Source organism: Chelonoidis abingdonii, chromosome 1 (assembly GCF_003597395.2).
Source record: "Chelonoidis abingdonii isolate Lonesome George chromosome 1, CheloAbing_2.0, whole genome shotgun sequence".
In the NCBI taxonomy this organism is placed as follows: domain Eukaryota; kingdom Metazoa; phylum Chordata; order Testudines; family Testudinidae; genus Chelonoidis; species Chelonoidis abingdonii.
In genome coordinates, this window is record NC_133769.1 from 372,594,124 (window position 1) to 372,611,914 (window position 17,791).

At 47.6% G+C, this 17,791-nt stretch overlaps 1 protein-coding gene across 2 annotated transcripts; it reads right to left on the reverse strand.

Annotated features, from left to right (window-relative positions):
- Nucleotides 1-11,302: 11,302 nt before the first annotated feature.
- Nucleotides 11,303-17,135, reverse strand: LOC116824190 (olfactory receptor 52R1-like). Of its 2 annotated transcripts, none has more exons than XM_075061887.1 (2): nucleotides 17,106-17,135; nucleotides 11,303-12,217 (listed from the first exon to the last, which is right to left on the reverse strand). In XM_075061887.1, exons 1-2 carry the CDS (start codon nucleotides 17,133-17,135, stop codon nucleotides 11,303-11,305), a joined length of 945 nt encoding a protein of 314 aa, XP_074917988.1. The 2 variants fall into 2 exon arrangements, with proteins under 2 accessions (XP_074917988.1, XP_074917989.1); XM_075061888.1 differs by lacking the exon at nucleotides 17,106-17,135 and adding an exon at nucleotides 15,939-15,955 and having other exon boundaries at nucleotides 11,303-12,275.
- Between the last annotated feature and the right edge of the window lie 656 nt (nucleotides 17,136-17,791).

Below are 17,791 nucleotides of genomic sequence, written 5' to 3' on the forward strand. Positions count from 1 at the left end.
TCTAGTTAGCTTCTGCAAGGATCAGTTCTAGGCTGGATGCTGTTCGATATTTTCATCAATGACCTGGGAGCAAATAGAAAATCACTGCAGATAAAATTTGTGATGACCCAGAAGCTGGAAGAGTGGTTACAACGAGGAATCCAGGGCAGCACACTGATTGATCTGGGGCATTTGAAGAGCTGGGCCCATGCAAACGAAATGTGTTAATACAGACAAATGCAAAGTGATCCTCTTAGAACTGGGAAGGGAGGCTCAACCCACAGCCAGGCACTATTTTATGGAATGCAGGAATTGGGGAAAGGATTTAGGGGTCATTGTGGGCAACCAACTCGTTGCAAGCTCCCAGTGAGATGCTGTGACCAAAAGAGCCAACGCAACCCTTAGATGCATAAACAAGAAAGTGCTGAGTTGAAGCAGGGGAAGGATGTTGCCTCTGCACATCACACTGGTGAAATCAGCTGCCTCCAGTTCTGAGGTCTACATTTCAAAAACAATCTTGAGAAATTGGGAAGGGTGCAGAAAAGAGCCACAGAAATGATTGGAAGCTGGAGAAAATGCCTGACAGAGAAAGACTTAAAGAGCTTCATCTATTTATCTCAACAAAAAGATGATCAAGCAGAGACTTTCCTGGGGAGAAAACCTTGGGTAATAATGGACTCTGTAATGTAGTGGAGAAAGGCAGAGGTAGGCCCAATCACTGGAAGCTGAAGCCAGACAACTTCCAGGTGGAAATAAGGACCAAATGTTTACCTCTGAGAGTGATTAACCATTGGAACAAACTGCAAAGGGAAGTGGTGGATTCTCCAGCTCCCCATGTCTGCCGACCAGACAGGATGTATTTCTGGAAGATCTGCTTGAGGGCTTGTCTACACTGAGAATTCTACAGCAGAGCTGCCATAGCGCTTCAGTGTAGACGTGACTTACACCGACAGCAGGGGTAACCCACCTCCCCGAGAGGCGGTAGTTAGGTTGATGAAAGAATTCTTCCACTGACCTCATGCTGTCTACACTGGGGTTAGATTGATACAGCTACATCTCTCAGGGCCAGTTTGGGTCACCACTGTATAGGAAGGATATAGAGAAACTGGAAAGGATACAGAGGCGAGCGACAAAGATGATCTAAGAGATGGAAAACGAGGCAGATGAGCAAAGGCTGAAGGAACTAGGAATGTTAATTTGGAAAAGAAGAGATTGAGGGGGGGACATTACAGCACTTTTCAAATACTTGAAAGGCTGCCCTAAAAAAGATGGAGAAAAGTTATTCTCTTTGTCCCTGAGGGCAGGACAAGAGGCAAAGCACATTTAGATGAAACCTCAGGAAAAACTTCCTAACTGTAAGACCAGGAGGACATTGAAACAGATGCCTCGGGTGGTCATGGAAGCTCCTTCAATGGGGCTTTTCCAAAGGAGGCTGGATAATCATCTACCTTGGATGTTTTACACAGATCAAATCGTGCATCTTGGCAGGGGATTAGACTAGATGATCTTTGCTGTCCCTTCTCACTCCATGGCTCTATGATTTTGTGATGAAAAATCCCAGTGTAGACGGGGTCTTGGTCAAATAGGAGTTATAGAGTCAATACAGAAGTGACTGGGTGAAATGTAATTCCCTTTGTTATACAGGAGAACATACTGGATGATCTAATGGTCTCTTGTGACTTTAAACTCTAAGAATCTATCAATAAAGAAAGAAGATCTGGCATTTATATTTACTCTGTCTCATAAACCACAAACAAGATAACATTCAGTTACACTGGAAGTCTGAACACAGAACATTCAGAAAAGAAAATTGTTTACGTAATCTGTACTTGGCTTGTGGAACTCCTTGGCACTGACATTACTGGAGCAAAGAGATTAGCTGAATGTGATTCGCAAATAGATTGGTGGTGCTAGTGGCACCAACTTTACTTCAGGCTGTCTGACACCTTCAGTTAGGAGACCTCACTTTCAGTTGCTTATAACTTTGCCAAACTTTAACCCTTTGGACTAAAATTTCCCACACTGGGTGTCTGTTTCCAGCTGAATTTTTTTTTGAAAGTTTCAGGCATAATAGTTCAGCTGACTTCTCGAGTGAAGCCAGGAGAGACGATGTCTTGTCCATGTTTAAAAATTCTTAGAATTGTTCCAGTGAGGAGCCCTAGCACCTCCATGCCGTACAGGAAATAAAACCCAGGTAACAGTCTCTGAAATGCAAGATCAGGAGGTGACAGCTGGCTCCAGAGTTCTTACTCCAAGGGCAGTTTTCCCTCAATGGGTCCTGAGGAAAGTATGAGCCACTGAATTGAGTTTTGTATTGTACATCTACTGACACGTTTCATCCTGAGCAAGCCGCTGGGTCACTGAAATGCAGCCACCTTGGGGCTGGAGGGCATCAGCTGGGGTAGCACAGGAAAGAGGGACATTTTGGCCAGTGATACTGGAAGAAACCCATCCCCTGTGGCAAGGGCCCTGGGATGTTTAATGGCTGTGCAGGGAAGAAAGGACCCCAGACTTACTCTGTATCCCAGCATGGCCACATTGCACTGGGTTTGTTGAGCAGTTGAGCTCCTCAGCAAGAGATAGATACCTGTAAACCCTGAGATGGAAGTGTCTTCCCTGGGAATCCCCCTCCGGCAGCTGTGTGCCACACCTCTCTCAGCCCAGCATCTGCAGCAGCATCCCACACCGAGAGCCAGCACAGGGGTGTGCACCATTTATAATATAGTTCTGAGCAACCCCAGTGGGGTTTGTTCAGCCTCTAGTGAAGAAGCGGCATCTGGATGTAAACAGGCTGGAGACAGGAGACAGTCTAGCCAATGTCTCTCTTTCCATGTCTGAGCTTCGGTGCTAATTATCCAGCTTTAGCAGTAAACAGTAATTAAGTGACCTTCCCAAAGGGAGATGAGAACTCTGGGGCTCTGTGCTGAGTCAGAGAGGAATTGGCTGCTCTGTACTTTTGTGAATATTTAAACATTATATTTGATTAGGAAGAAAACTAGGGACAATACATGGGTCTCCATAGGGTCTGACACCCTGAAAATGCCCAAAATGGATGGGTAAGTAGTAGACAGACAAACCTGGAGACAGGTGACTATGGGGAGACACAAACACTTTCTGCAGGCACACAAGGCTGTCGCTAAGGGAGCAGAGATCAGTACTTCTCATTAGCAACTATCATCAGACTGTGCAGCACTGTTCACTGAACGGTCTTCAAGAAACCTAGCAAAGAAAAATCACTATGAACATATTATAGAATCATAGAATTTCAGGCTTGGAAGGGACCTCAGGAGGTATCTAGTCCAAACCCCTGCTCAAAGCAGGACCAACCCCAACTAAATCATCCCAGCCAGGATTTTGTCAAGTCTGACCTTAAAAACCTCTAAGGAAGGAGATTCCACCACCTCCCTAGGTAACCCATTCCAGTGCTTCACCACCCTCCTATACAGACAGGTAAACTATCCTTATTACACAGATAGGTAAATTGAGGCACGGGGAGAGGTGACTTGGCCAAGGTCTCACAGAGATTCAGTGGCAGGATGACAGACAGAACCCAGGACTCCTGACTTCCTTGCCATAATCACGCTCTCTCCGTCACACCAAGAGGGAAATGGACTCCAGCTCTGGCAGGGGCTGTTCCCTGGGTGGGATGCAGAGGAAAGGCTGGAAGAGGGAGCCTGAACCTTCGCCATCCTCTGAAAGGGAAGCTGAGATTTTCAGAATTAGTTGGAGGTTGTGAGCTCCCCGCTCCTGTGAGGAGTGAACTCTGGGAATCCACTTCTGCTCCCACTCAGAAACCTGCCAATGCATCACAGTCATTTCAGGGGAACAGACTCAGGAAAACCAACACCAACAGAACGTTCCTGTGGTCAGAGGGCAGCTGTTGCAGCTGAAAGCCCAGTACCTGGCAACACTAAATGGCACCTCGACTCCAAAACTAAAAAAATGGAGGCGCTTGGATTCCCACAGCTGAACTCTCTGCCTGCTCATCTGGCTCATTGCGGGTATTTCTCCGGTTCGGAGCACCTGGGTTTTTAAGCACTGGAATGAGACTGAATGAATTCTCCTGTCCAAGTCCAACGGGGGCACCGTGTCCATCTGATCTTTCAGTCTGGCTGCAGACACAGGCCGCAGGCTTTTAGTCCTTACACTATGGCTACAGGCCTTATCATATGGCTATAGGAAAAGGGTCTGATCCTTACAGTACGACCAGGATCCAGAGGTCCCCATGACTGGCCCCGTCATACACCAGGTATCGCCAGGCCCCAAGGGGTTCCCAGGAGCTGCCCCAGGTACGACTGGCTCCCAGAGGGTTCCCAGGAGCTGCCCCAGGTACGACTGGCCCTCAGGGGGTCCCCGGGAGCTGCCTCGTTCTGCCCTCGGTCCATCCAAGGCCATCACACTGTGCAATATTCCCACTGGTGACCAGGGCCAGAGCTGCTGGATGGCATCAGTCCCAGGGCTCCCTCCCTGGCACAGTCTCTCTGCTCTGCAGTACGAGGGGCTCCTCGATGTGCAGGAAAAGTGCCTGATCCTTACACCTTGCTGGAGAATCCCACCAGAATTGAGGCCTGAGCGAAGACTCTGAGCAGCAGAAGTGCTGATTTCCTCTCTGTCCTGGGAGGTGAAGGGCTTGCGGGGATATTTTGGGGAGACAGGAACTCCAGGTGGTCTTTTTCCTGAATCTTTGTCTAACTCACTTGGTGGTGGCAGTGATACTGTTCAAGGACAAGATGGAATTTGTGCCTTGGGAAAGTTTTTAACCTAAGCTGGTAAAAATAAGCTTAAGGGGTCTTTCATGTGGGTCCCCACATCTGTGCCCCAGAGTTCAGAGTGGGGAAGGAACCCTGACATGGTGGCAGCGTGGTGGGATCATTTTGAACCAAAAGCCCAGTAGGAGTTAAAAAGGACAATTTTTTTTCCCTCTTTGGCTGTTTGGAAAGCAGAGCGGGTTTTGGTTGTTTGTTTTTTTGTGTTTTTTTCAAGTTGCAGCTGGAGTTCTTTTTCTCTGTCTCAAGGCAGAGGTGTGAAGTTACAGCAAGAAAATTCACAAGCTAAACCAAAAGATAATCTAATGCATTTCTTTGCTATCACTTACTATTTCTCAATACTAGATGCTTAGTCCAGATATGCTGAAGGAGATGTATTTTTCCTGCCCTGGTTCCTTGCTGGCTCGAAGAGAACAAAACAAAGACACAAACAAAACCTCCCTCCACAGATTTGAAGGTATCTTCTCCTCTTATTGGTCCTTTTGGTCAGGTGCCACCCAGGTTATCTGAGCTTCTTAACCCTTTACAGGGTGAAGAGGGATTTTATGCTACCCTTAGCTGTGTGTTTATGACATCATCCCCATCCCCACTCTTCCCCCTCCCTCCCAGCACCCACTGCATGCTGCAGAACAGTTGCTCTGTGGTGGGTGGGAGGCACTGGAAGGATTTGATTGGCAGGGCTGCTGGGGGGTGAGCAGCTGGCTGCCAATAGGTACTAACACCTGGTTTTTTCCCATGAGCGCTCCAACCCTGGAGCACCCACAGAGTCGGTGCCTTTGAGCTATGGAGCAGCATCAGCGCTCAGGCTGCTTTGTGCAGGCTACTGGCGGAACCTTAGGCTCCTACCGGGTCGGGGAGCAGATGAACTGGGCTTTGAGAAAGGCAGTGGTGCCTACATTCAGTATTTCCCTGAGTGCCTTTGTGGATCTAGCCCTGGATGCCTTTCTGGAAGATGCTTTAGTCAAACACAAGTTAAGGTTGTTCAAAGCCAGGGGGCCTGGCTGGGGACGCTTGGAGGAAACAGCCAAGTTCACAGACATCCACCTTTCACTTAAAAAAACTTTCCCTCTGTTCTCTGTACAAGGAGTAGGGTCCCTGTGGAAAAATCAGTTGTTATCTGTTCTTTCTGTCCCCCAGTGGCTGGAGTGCCCCAGCTCCTTTCCCTGCTTGAACCCGGGCAATGCCCCTTGCTAGCTGTCTAGCAGCTGTTGCACCATCAGAGGACAAGGATATGGTGTGATGCTGTGTGGTTGAATAGGGCCATTTCTGCTAAGTATGATTATCCTGTTTACATGCACGTATCAGCTTTGTGTCTGACGTTATCTTTATTGACAGTCTACTGGTATCTTACACCTTTACCTCTGAGGATAGAACCTGAAGCAATGGACTTAAATTGCAACAAGGGTGGTTTAGGTTGGACTTTAGGAAAAACTTCCTAACTGTCAGGGTGGTTAAACACTGGAATAAATTGCCCAGGGAGGTTGTGGAATCTTCATCTGTGGAGATTTTTAGGAGCAGGTCAGACAAACTCCTGTCAGGGATGGTCTGGATGGTGCCGGTCCTGCCATGAGTGCAGGGTACTGGGCTAGCTGACCTCTCGAGGTCCTTCCAGTTCTGTGATTCTTTGTGTTGTATTCCTGTGGAAAACCCCTCCGGTGGATAAGACGAGATGTTGGTGGCTCTTGGAGGAGACTTAGCAATTACAAAGCGTCATAGAAGAAATGCGCCTCCGCAAGACTATAGGAAATGGCTGATCGTGTGAGTCATCAGACCATGAAAGGACATAGAATATGCTCATGTAACCCTGGACTCATCTTATCTTCTTTTCTCTGCACTGGGTTTCACACAAGGAAGCTCTGAACAAGGACTGGTGACCCCAACTTGCTTGGGTAATTTCTGGAGAGACTTTTGCAAGCAGCCAGTTTAGTCCATCACTGCCGTGATCCTGATCTGTGATCACGGAAAAGTCACTTGGATGTCTCTGATCTATGAACCATTTGTAACACTTCTGCTTTTCTTTTATTATTTAACCTTTCGTGTCTCTTGCGATTAGGACGCTCTAGGTGGTGAAACTGACGTTCACTGACTCTTCATCGTGGTGTCCAGAGGCCGGTGGTGAGCCAAGGGCTGGGATGCCTCAGGACACGGCCTATTTGGTTTCTAGTTAAGCAGTGCGGTGAGACAGAAGTTCCTCACTTTTGTTCCTCACTTTGTGTACAACCACCAGCCTGGGGTGAATCTGCCTGTAGATGTGCGGCCTCGCCCCTGCTGCGCCTCCTGCTGGTCTCTCCGGGAATTAGCTCAATTTCCAGCCCAGAGCGCCCCCTGCAGGCCAGTGATCCGCCTGTCCTCTGGCCCCGTCTCCCTCCCTGGATGCCAACTCCCCTTTAACTGGGGCGCTGCCCCCTGGCCGTAACCCCACAGTCTTAGGGTCTCCCCTCCTCGGGAAACCCCCACCCACTATCCCCGCCTCGCCTCAGTATCAGGCTACTGCCAGTCATCGTCTAGCCCCACGCCCTGGGGCAGACTGCAGCATCAGCCACTCATCACTGGCAAGGAGGGTTTGGACCTGCTGCCTTGGCCTACCCCTACCCCTGGGCTGCCCTCTGCAACCCCTAGTACCTGTTGGCCTTGTGCTGGCCGCAGCCTGGGCCTTTCCAGGCTGGAGCTCCCCAGCTCCTCTGACTTTCCCCAGCCCTGCTCCACTCAGGTACCCTGTGTCCAGCTCCCTGCACCCAGGCCCTTCTTCCTCTACAGGCAGAGAGAGACTCCCTCTGGGTCTCTGGTTCACAGCCTTTTATAGGGACCAGCTGGGCCTGATTGGGGTGTGGCTCAGCTGCAGCCACTTCCCAATCAGCCCAGCTTAGCCACTCCCAGCCACAACCTTTCCCCAGGGCAATTTGTTCTGAATCTGGCATCCTCAGCGGCATCCTACTGAGGCACGCTGACGTATGGACACCACTGACAGGTGTTTCACAGACTATCAGGAGGTAGCCCTCTCTTACAGATAGCGAAATTGAGGCAGCAGGAAAGGAAGTGTCCTGAGCCAAGAACAGCCCACAAGTCCCTAGCTGCCAATCCCTTGCTTAGTCTCACTCAGGCCTGGCTTGTTTAGTCCATGCACCCACCTGCACCATGTGAGGATTTAGCCCAAGTCATTTAACTAGAGATAAGGCATCAGCAGAGACCAGTGATCTGGGAGGGAAGATATCTATTTATTAGGTTTAATGTTCTGCTACCAAAGGGCCCTAATCAGGGCTGTTGAGTCACACACTGCACTGATGTGGTTCCTTGCAGCACATCATTGGGCTCTATGCTTTGTGCAGAGTTCCAGGTAGCGTGTTCTCCCTGGTAAAGAAGCAAGACAAGGCTGAAAACTGAGCTGTGTGGAAAGCTGTTTTGTGGCCAGAGTTTTTAGCTGTTTCTTTGATAAATTCCTCCTGTTGAAGAGCTGCAACTCCACTGATCACAAGACACAAATAGCCTCGGTGTGTCTAATACAGCCCAGGGGAGCAATGCCCATTCGTGGCCAGAGCAGTGGTGCTGGAGGGAGGGTGGGATGCGATGTCGGGACTCCCAGTTTCTAGTCTCGGCTCTGCCACCAACTCATTGTGTGGCCTTGGGTAAATCACTTTACCTCTGTGTGGCTCAGTCCGTCCAGGACATGGGGATAGTGCTGCCTAGCAGCCTAGCTACAGAGCTTCTGTACCTAGTGATCAAAAGCGTCACGCAGAGCGTACGTTAGACTCAGCTTCACTGTCCAGGTTCAGCCCCTGGGCAACGCATCCACTGTGGTTCCAGAGAAGGTGCCGTGTATGTGTGTAAACAGTCGGCTAATGGAAGGTGTGTCATTGATCTCCCTCCCTGTAAGCTACCAGTGCCTCTGCCCAGCATCCTCCCTTCCCAGCTAATGCAGGGCACAATCCTTCCACCCCTCTCAGTTGCTGTCCTCTTAGCGCCAAAGCTGATCCCTTGCCCTGCCCCCGAGGCCTGGCTCAGGGCAAAGGGCTCCCAGCCCATCCCCATTGCAGAGGCTCTGCCTGCTACAGACCCCCCACCGGGAGGAGCAAAGGGGAACTGAAAGCTAAAGAAATAAACCACACAAGGGTCTCTGCCCTCAGGACTCTGTAGCTGAGCTTTAGGGCCCACAAGCTGTACGGTGCACAATCTCGCCCGCCGGCCACACAGCCCTGCTCCCAACCCTCAGCTGCTTTTATACGGCTTCACGGCTTCCCTCTCCGATCCCAACTGGCCGGTTAGCCCCAGCGCTGCATCCTCGCTGCCCTCACTGCAGGCTCCTAGTCAGGCTGCAACAGCTCCCGTCACAGCCCGGCAGCAGATGGAGTGTGTGAGGTTATTGATATAAACTGGGACCATATAGAACATGGGTTGCAACCAAGGTTCTGTAGTGGCACCAAATTCTATGTAAAGGGGGTCATATAAGGTGTCTAAGACCAGGTTACGGGTTACTGGTTATGATTATGCTGTCTGTATGTCTGTATCATTTCTGTAGTTGAAGTTATGAATATTGGCTGTGTATTGTCTGTATTTCAAACTTGTTCTGTGTTACTGGAAAAAGTCCCAGACAAGCTGGTGTCAGCTCTGCTTAGCCTGCTTGATGGCCCATTAAGGACCATCAACTACACAATTGACCCATCGAGAGAAGGCGGATACGCCCTGTGACTCACTGGAGTGTGCAGAAACTGGCCCATGTGACTGCAAACTCCATTTTGCTGTAACTTTCCACAGTAGGAACAAAGGAGTGTTCTTACACCTGGAAAAGTCTATATAAGGCGAAGGCCTCATCTCCATTTTGTCTTCAATCCTGCTTCTTACCTCTGGAGGGACTTTGCTACAATCTGAAGCTCTGCACAAAGGACTGATGACCCATCCCAGCGGGGGATGTTCTCCAGAGACTGAATTTGAACCTGCAGTTTACTTCATCACTGCTACAAGCCTGAACTAAGGACTTTGCCATTACTGTATGTAATTGATTCAGTTTAACCAATTCTAGCTCTCATCTCTATCTTTTTTCTTTTATAATAAACCTTTAGATTTTAGATTCCAAAGGATTGGCAACAGCGTGATTTGTGGGTAAGATCTGAGGGGTATATTGACCTGGGTCTGGGGCTTGGTCCTTTGGGATCGAGAGAACCTTTTTCTTTTACTGGGGTGTTGGTTTTCATAACCATTCATCCCCAGGACGTGTGGGACTGGTGGTGATACTGGGAGACTGGAGTGTCTAAGGAAATTGCTTGTGTGACTTGCAGTTAGCCAGTAGGGTGAAACTGAAGTCCTTGTGTCTGGCTGGTTTGGTTTGCCTTAGAGGTGGAGAAACCCCAGCCTGGGGCTGTGACTGCCCTGTTTGAGCAATTGGTCCTGATTTGGCACTCTCAGTTGGGTCACGCCAGAACCACATCGTCACAGAGTGGGAGGTGATCCAGTGAGGGACAGGGAGGGGGAAAAAGAGCGAGCAGCAGTGGCGGGGACTTGGGGCAAGAGGTGGAGAGGGGAGGGGGGCACAGCGGCAAGAGGTGGAGCAGGAGCTGTGTCTTGGGGGAATAGGTGCAGAAGTGGCTGTGGCCTTGATGGGAGTTGTGTACCAGGGTCATGGCTTGGGGAGAGAAACAGGATAAGAGGCAGGGACCTTATGCAGCAGCAGTCAAAATAGTGAACAGAATGTTGGGAATCACCAGGAAAGAGAGAGATAATCAGACAGAAAATATCAGACTGCCTCTCTATAAATCCATGGTACGCCCACGTCTTGAATACTGTGTGCAGATGTGGTTGCCCCATCCCAAAAAAGATATATTGGAATTGGAAAATGTTCCAAAAGGGGCAATAAAAATGATTAGGGGTACGGAACGGCTTCCCTATAAGGAAAGATTAATAGGACTGGGACCTTTCAGCTTGGAAAAGAGACGACTATGGGGGGATATGACAGAGGTTTATAAAATCATAACTGGTGTGAAGAAAGTAAATAAGGAAGTGGCATTTACTCCTTCTCATAACACAAGAATTAGGGGTCACCAAATGACATTAACAGGCAGCAGGTTTAAAACAAACAAAAGGAAGGATTTCTTCACACAACACACAGCCAGCCTGTGGAACTCCTTGCCAGAGGATGTTGTTAAGGTCCATCAATGGCCAAGATGGGAAGGGATGGTTTGTGTTTGCCAGCAGCTGGAAATGGGCGGCAGGGGATGGATCACTTGATTCCCTGTTCTGTTCATTCCCTCTGGGGCACTTGGCACTGGCCACTGTTGGCAGACCGGACACTGGGCTAGATGGATCCTTGCTCCGGCCCAGTATGGCTGTTCTTATGTTCTTATACGTGCAGAAGTCCAGTTATCGGTAGTTAGAAGGATGGCAAACCAGTGAGTTCTACACTGACCGATTCCCCAGTTTCTCACACTGACACAGCACAGTAAGGTCAGGAAAGGGTCTAATGTCTCTCTGGCTGCCCAGTCAGTGATTCAGGAAGGGGACCCAGCACCATGTCACCAGCCAGCTCCGCACAGAGTTCGGTCTGAGAGCCGGAGTACCAGGAGAAAACTTCAGGTCCCTTTATGAGTAAAGAGCCAGGGCACCCTGCCCCGGATCTGTTTGATCCTCACCCCGTAGATGATGGGGTTTAGCATGGGGGGCACCAGGAGGTACACGTTGGCAAGGAGAACATGGAAATGCAGGGGCACATTATGGCCAAACCGATGTGTGAGGGAGGAGAAGCGAAATGGGATGTAAAAGGCTAAGATGGAACAGAGGTGGGAGCTGCAGGTCCCCAAAGTCTTGAGGCTGGCATCCTTTGTGGGGAGGCTGAAGATGGCCCTGAGGATCTGGGTATAGGACACAGCGATAAAAATCATATCCAGACCCTTCACACAGAGTACCATAAAGAGGCCATAGTAACTACTGACGTGGGTGTCTCCACAGGCCAGCTTCACCACAGCCATGTGCTCACAGTACGTGTGGGGGATGATGTTGGTTCTGCAATATGGCCACTGACTCGCCAGGAAGGGATAGGGCAATATGAGCATGATGCCACGCATCACCAGGGCCAGGCCAATTTTGGAAACGACACAGTTTGTCAGGATGGTGGAATGTCTCAGGGGCTCACAGATGGCCACATAGTGATCCAAAGCCATGGCGACGAGAATCCCAGACTCCATCACTGAGAAGCAGTGAACGAAGTACATCTGGGTGATGCGGGCACTGACGTCGATCTCCCTGGAATTGAACCAGAAGTTACTCAGCATTTTGGGCACTGTGGCTGTGGACAGGAGCAGGTCGGTGACGGCCAGCATGCAGACGAAATAGTACATGGGCCCATGGAGGCTCTGCTCCGTCTTCACGATGAACAGGATGATGAAGTTCCCCAAGACATCGATGGCGTACATGGTGCAGAAAGGGATGGAAATCCAGATGTGGGCCGCCTCCAGGCCAGGAATGCCCAGCAGGATGAAGGTAGAGGGGTTGGTGAAGTTGGTTTTGTTGGAATCTGACATGGGGTAGGGGAGAAGGTTTCCAACTCTGATGTGTTCCCAGGCCCCAGGGTGATGGTTGCAGTACAAAAGCCTAGGTGGAGAGACAATGTTAATATGAGCTACTACATGCACTTCTGGATACTTTTCTGATGGGTGAAGCAGATTGGTTCCTCTTCACACACATTTTCATTTTCCAAATCTGAAAGTGTAAAAAAAACCCCAAACTTCCCAAAGCTTTGCCAATCCATATATCAAGGGGAAACATTTCAAGTAGAACCACCTGAGGGAAAAGATCTGGGTGTCATCGAGAGCTGTTCCATGGACACACCTGCTCAGTCATAGTAGTGGCCAAAACAAAGTAAACGTTCAGATACCTAAGGAATGGGGAGAGATCAACCTGCTCTGGAAACGCATTCAGTTTTGATCACCCAGTCTCTATAAAAGATATAGCAGATGGAAAGGAGATTTCTAAGACAGGCTGGGAGAAAGCGGGAGGACGCCATATGGCCAACAGACTGAAAAGTCTGGGACTGTTTAGATTAAAGAAGCCACAAAAAAGGAGGCATATGATAGAGGAGAACAAAATAACAGAATGGAACTGATTACATTCCAATGGAGAAACAGAGAACAGTTCCCAGCCAGTAATTTCTATAGACATTTAGTGCTTCAAAGAGGTTAATTCCTCAAAGATGACCAATTATCCACAAAACTGATTGGGAGGAAAAATATATTCAGAAAAATGGGAAGGAAAATTGGGAGTTCTTTAAGAAGAGAGTATAGATAGCTAACAAGCCACAATTGCACATTCAGAAAGTAAAGAACTCATATCAGATGAGGTGATGGAATACTTTCTAGTCTATTGGCAGTCAAGAAGGATGTTAAGCAGCAGCTACAGTAGAATCTCAGAGTTACAAACACCAGAAACATCAACTTTTAAAACTTAAAGGGAAAGATTTTTTAAAAAGGGTTTGGTAAGATTAGGGAAATATGGAAAATCTGGCATGGGATTAGTTAAGAAAAAGTCTAGGGATATAATTAATGTGAGTCACCAAAACGGTTTATGGAAACAGGTCTTGCTAAATAAGTTTTCATCTTTTAATGGCAGTACATGTTTGGTTGACCAAGGGAACTTCACATGTACAATAGACTTCGATGTCTCTGAGGCATTTGATGGAGTTGGGGGAAACATTCAGATAAAAACACTATCCAATATCAGTAGAGCACACGTAAAATAGACTAAAAACTGGCTAACGGACCAATCTCAGGAAGCAGTTGTCAATGGGGCATTGCAGGGAATGAGGGTGTTTCTAGTGGGATTCTGCAGGGATCAATTCTAGGCCCGATGCTATTCAACATTTTCATTAATAATATGGAAGCAAATAGAAAATCACTGCAGATAAAATATTGGAGGACTCAGACTTGGCAGAGTGGTTACAGTGAGGCAGCCAGGGCAGACACAAATGTTTCAATACAGTCAAATGCAAACTTATCATCTCGGAACAGGGAACACAGGCCTGACCCACAGACCAGATCACTGTATTATGGAATTGAGGGACTCTGAAAAGGATTTAGGGGTCATTGTGGAAACCAACCCATCGTAGTGATGAGTTAGAGCAGGAGAAGGATTTTACCTCTGCATATGGCATTGACGAAACCGACTGCATCCAGTTCCGGGGTCCATATTTCAAAATTTGAAAGTGTGGAGAACGTGCAGAGGAGGCGCAAAAAGGATTGGAGGCTGCAGAAAATGCCAGCCAGTGGGAGACTTAAAGAGCTTCCTCTATTTATCTTATCAAAAGGATGATCAAATGGAGAATTTCATGGGGAGAAAACCATGGGTAATAACGGGCTCTGCAATATAGTGGAGAAAGGCAGAGCTAAGCCCAAGCCAGATACATTTCAGTTGGAAATAAGGGCCAAGTGTTTAGCACTGAGGATGATTAACCATTGGGAGAAACTGCTAAGGGAAATGGTGGATTCTTCAGGTCCCCATATCTGCAAATCCAGACTGGATGATTTTCTGGAAGATCTCCTTGAGGGCTTGTCTACACTTAACATGCTACAGCGGCACTGCCGTAGCGCTTCATTGAAGACACTTTTTACCCATCAGCGTTGGTAATCCACCTCCCTGAGAGGCAGTAACTAGGTTGACCTCATGGTGGGGTCTACACTGGGGTTAGGCTGATATAGCTACATGTCTCAGGGAAGAGGATTTGATATTTGAAAGGCTGTCATAAAAAAAGATGGAGCCTTGCCCACATGCTCAGGGTTTAGCTGATCGCCATATTTGGGGTCGGGAAGGAATTTTCCTCCAGGGCAGATTGGCAGAGGCTCTGGAGGTTTTTCGTCTTCCCCTGCAGCGTCGGGCATGGGTCACTTACTGGTGGATTCTCTGCTTGAGGTCTTCAAACCACAATTTGAAGACTTCAATAACTCGGACATAGGTTAGGGGTTTTTATAGAAGTGGATGGGTAGGATTCTGTGGCCTGCTTTGTGCAGGAGGTCAGACTAGATGATCATATTGGTCCCTTCTGACCTATGAGTCCATGAGGTTTTTTCCCGCCTCCAAAGGCCCCTCCTAGGGGGAAAAAAGAAAAAACAAACAATTTGATGCACAAGTGTGGAAGCTGTGGCGACACTCGAGCTTACATATTCTTACTTCAACGTGTCTGCACTCTGTGTTATTTATCCAGCTTTATCAGTAAAACAGCAATTATGGGACCTTCCAAAGGAGGTGGAGAATTTGGAGTCTGTGCTCGAGGCTCAAGAGGAATGGCTGCTCTCTTTAATCTGGGTATACTTTAATAAATTAATAGTCAGATATACTGTTGAGTTGCAATCAAATGCTCTATGAATAGGCTTTCGAATCTGAAAAATGAATAGTTGGAATGTGCTTTATGCAAAAAGGTCTCTTGTACCATATTTTTAGAAAAGTTAATAATTGTGAGAATTTGATCTTTCCTATTCAGTTAATGCAGGTATCATTCTTATTTTCTGAAGTTCAAAAATACAGGTATCTTACTCTGTCTCACCACGCATGAACAAGGGATCATTCAGTCACATTGAAAGTTGAACAGATAACACTGATTAAAAAGAAAATGTAATGGCTGGCACAGAGCAGAAAGAAAACACAGTCTTACTCTCTATCCCATCAGCACACATGTTGCAGACTGGGTTTGTCGAGCAAGTGAGCTACTCAGCAAGAGAATAGGTACCTGTGAATCCTGAGATGGAAAGCAACTTACCCCCTCAGAATACTGTTTCCCCACCACCGTCTAACTCCAGCATCTGCAGCAATATCCCCATGTCCGAGAGCTGACCAAGGGGTGTGCAACCATTAATAATGATAGCTCTTGTGCAATCCCAAGGAGGTTCGCTCAGCTATAGGGGAGAAACAGCATATGTGATGCAATACAGGCTGGAAGACTGGAGAACCACTCTAGCTAATGTCTCTTCTTCCATGTCTGAACATCTGTGTTAATTTATCGCAGCCTTTAGTCAGTAAACAGCAATTATGGGACCATTCTCAAGGGAAGTGGAGAAATCTTGGGGCTCTGGTGCTGAGGCCAAGAGGAATTGGCTGCTCTCTTTATCTGGGTAATATTTAAAAATTAATTTAGTCGCATTACTTGTTGACGTTGCAATTCAATATGCCTCTATGAACATATGGCTTTCTGAATCTGAAAACTGACATAGTTTGGAAATGTGCTTTAATGCAAAAAGCGTCTCTTTGTAACCATATATTTTAGAAAAGTTATATTGTGCAGAATTTGATTTTTCCTATTCGTTAATGCAGGTATCATTCTTTTTTTGAGTTAAAAATACGAGGTTATAAACTTGTACAACTAATGTAGTCAGATGAAGTGGAGACCATAAAGGCTGCTTCAGAAACAACGATTTGTAAATGGCTTGTTTACCTGTAAGCCTTCGTGTGTACCTGTGGGCCAGCGCATGGGCAATGAAGAACAGAGTCTCACAGGGACATGTGACCATGTCACCTGATACTGAAATCCACCTTAAATCTTGTATTTTTCCGTTTAGAAGGAGGGGTGTGGGTCAAGCACAGACAAAAGACTCCCACCTTAAGCCAAAGCTATACAAGAGGTGGAGCAGGACAAACGGAGGCCAGTCATGAGGAAACCCCTGCTTACCACCTGAGCTGTCTGCTGGAACTAACAAGGACTGTACCAGGGGAAAGGATTGGGCCCAGACTAGGAAGGAGACTAGTCTGTGAAAGAAACTTATTGGAACATCTCTGAGGGTGAGATATCACCTGTAATCGGTTTCTGAATGTATTAGGGTTAGACTTGCGTGTTTTGTTTTATTTTGTTTTGTGAATTACGTTGTTCTGTCTGTTATCACTTGAAACCAGTTAAATCCTACTTATTGTACTAATAGAAACCCTTTTGTTTATTAATAAGCCCAGAGTAAGTTATCTTTCTCTATCAGTGACATGGACAGTGGATATTTTATGAAATTACCCTGTTTAAACTTCATACAAAGTAAAACAGGTTTCTTTGGGGTTCATGCTCTCAGAAAGGCTGAACACTGGGCACTGGGAAAGGCCCTGTTAATTGAGAAGCCCCTGGGCTGAGTAAATCTCAGTTTCTGAGAACTGCAGAGGGGCTTGTCCAGCATCTGTGTCTGTGCTGAAGCTGACTGGAGTGTCTGGCTCAGCCACACAAGAGTGGAGGGGTGCCCAGTCTGGCAGGAGGGTTGTCACCAGTGGTACCCCAGCGCATTGAGTGAGAGTCTCGAGGGGGTCTCTACTTAATTAGGCACCTGAAAATGTTAGGTTTTTGGCTGATAACATAGCAGTTAGCTGACAAGAACGACGTATCTAATTCCTGTCTAAAAGAAAGAAAAATAAATAAATATTATATGAACTCAGCTTTGGTACTAACATTTTCTTACATCTTACATCAAGTCACTTAGGGGACACTAAGTGAGTTTTAAAATTGGAATGTATATTCTCACTTTGTTACTAACTCACCAGAGAGAGAGAGAGATCCCATGAGGACTCCTGGGTTCTCCCTCAGCTCTAGGAGAGGAGAGGGGTCTAATCGATTACAGCAGGGGGCGATATATCTGCAATTTAGATAAGAACATCAGAATGGCCATAGTGGGTAAGACCAATGGTCTATCTCTCCCAGTATCCTATCTTCCAGCAGTGGCCAATGGCATGTGCTTCAGAGGGAAAGAACTGAACAGGTGATCATCGAATCATAGAATCATAAAAGAATCATAGAGTTGGAATGGACCTCAGGAGGTTATCCAGTCCTATCCCCTGCTCAAAGCAGGACCAACCCCAACTAAAACATCCCAGCCAGCTGGACCTTAGAAACCTTAAAACCTTAAAAACGAGCAATTCCTGGACAGTGTCCATGTGGAGACAGCTGACGTAGCTGTCTCAGTTCCCAGGACTGCTGACACACCACTGGTGGAGGAGGAGATGGCTCAGGGTGGACACTGGCAGCTGGTTACTTCTGGCAGTGGGTAGTGCTCCACCACTGCTGCGAACCCTCCAGCCGTGGTAATAGGTAATCTTTATGCTCTTCTTGA

What these genes read in the sequence shown, in the direction of transcription:
- LOC116824190 (XM_075061888.1), bottom strand. Translation starts at nt 12,250, where the DNA reads ATGTCAGATTCCAACAAAACCAACTTCACCAACCCCTCTACCTTCATC.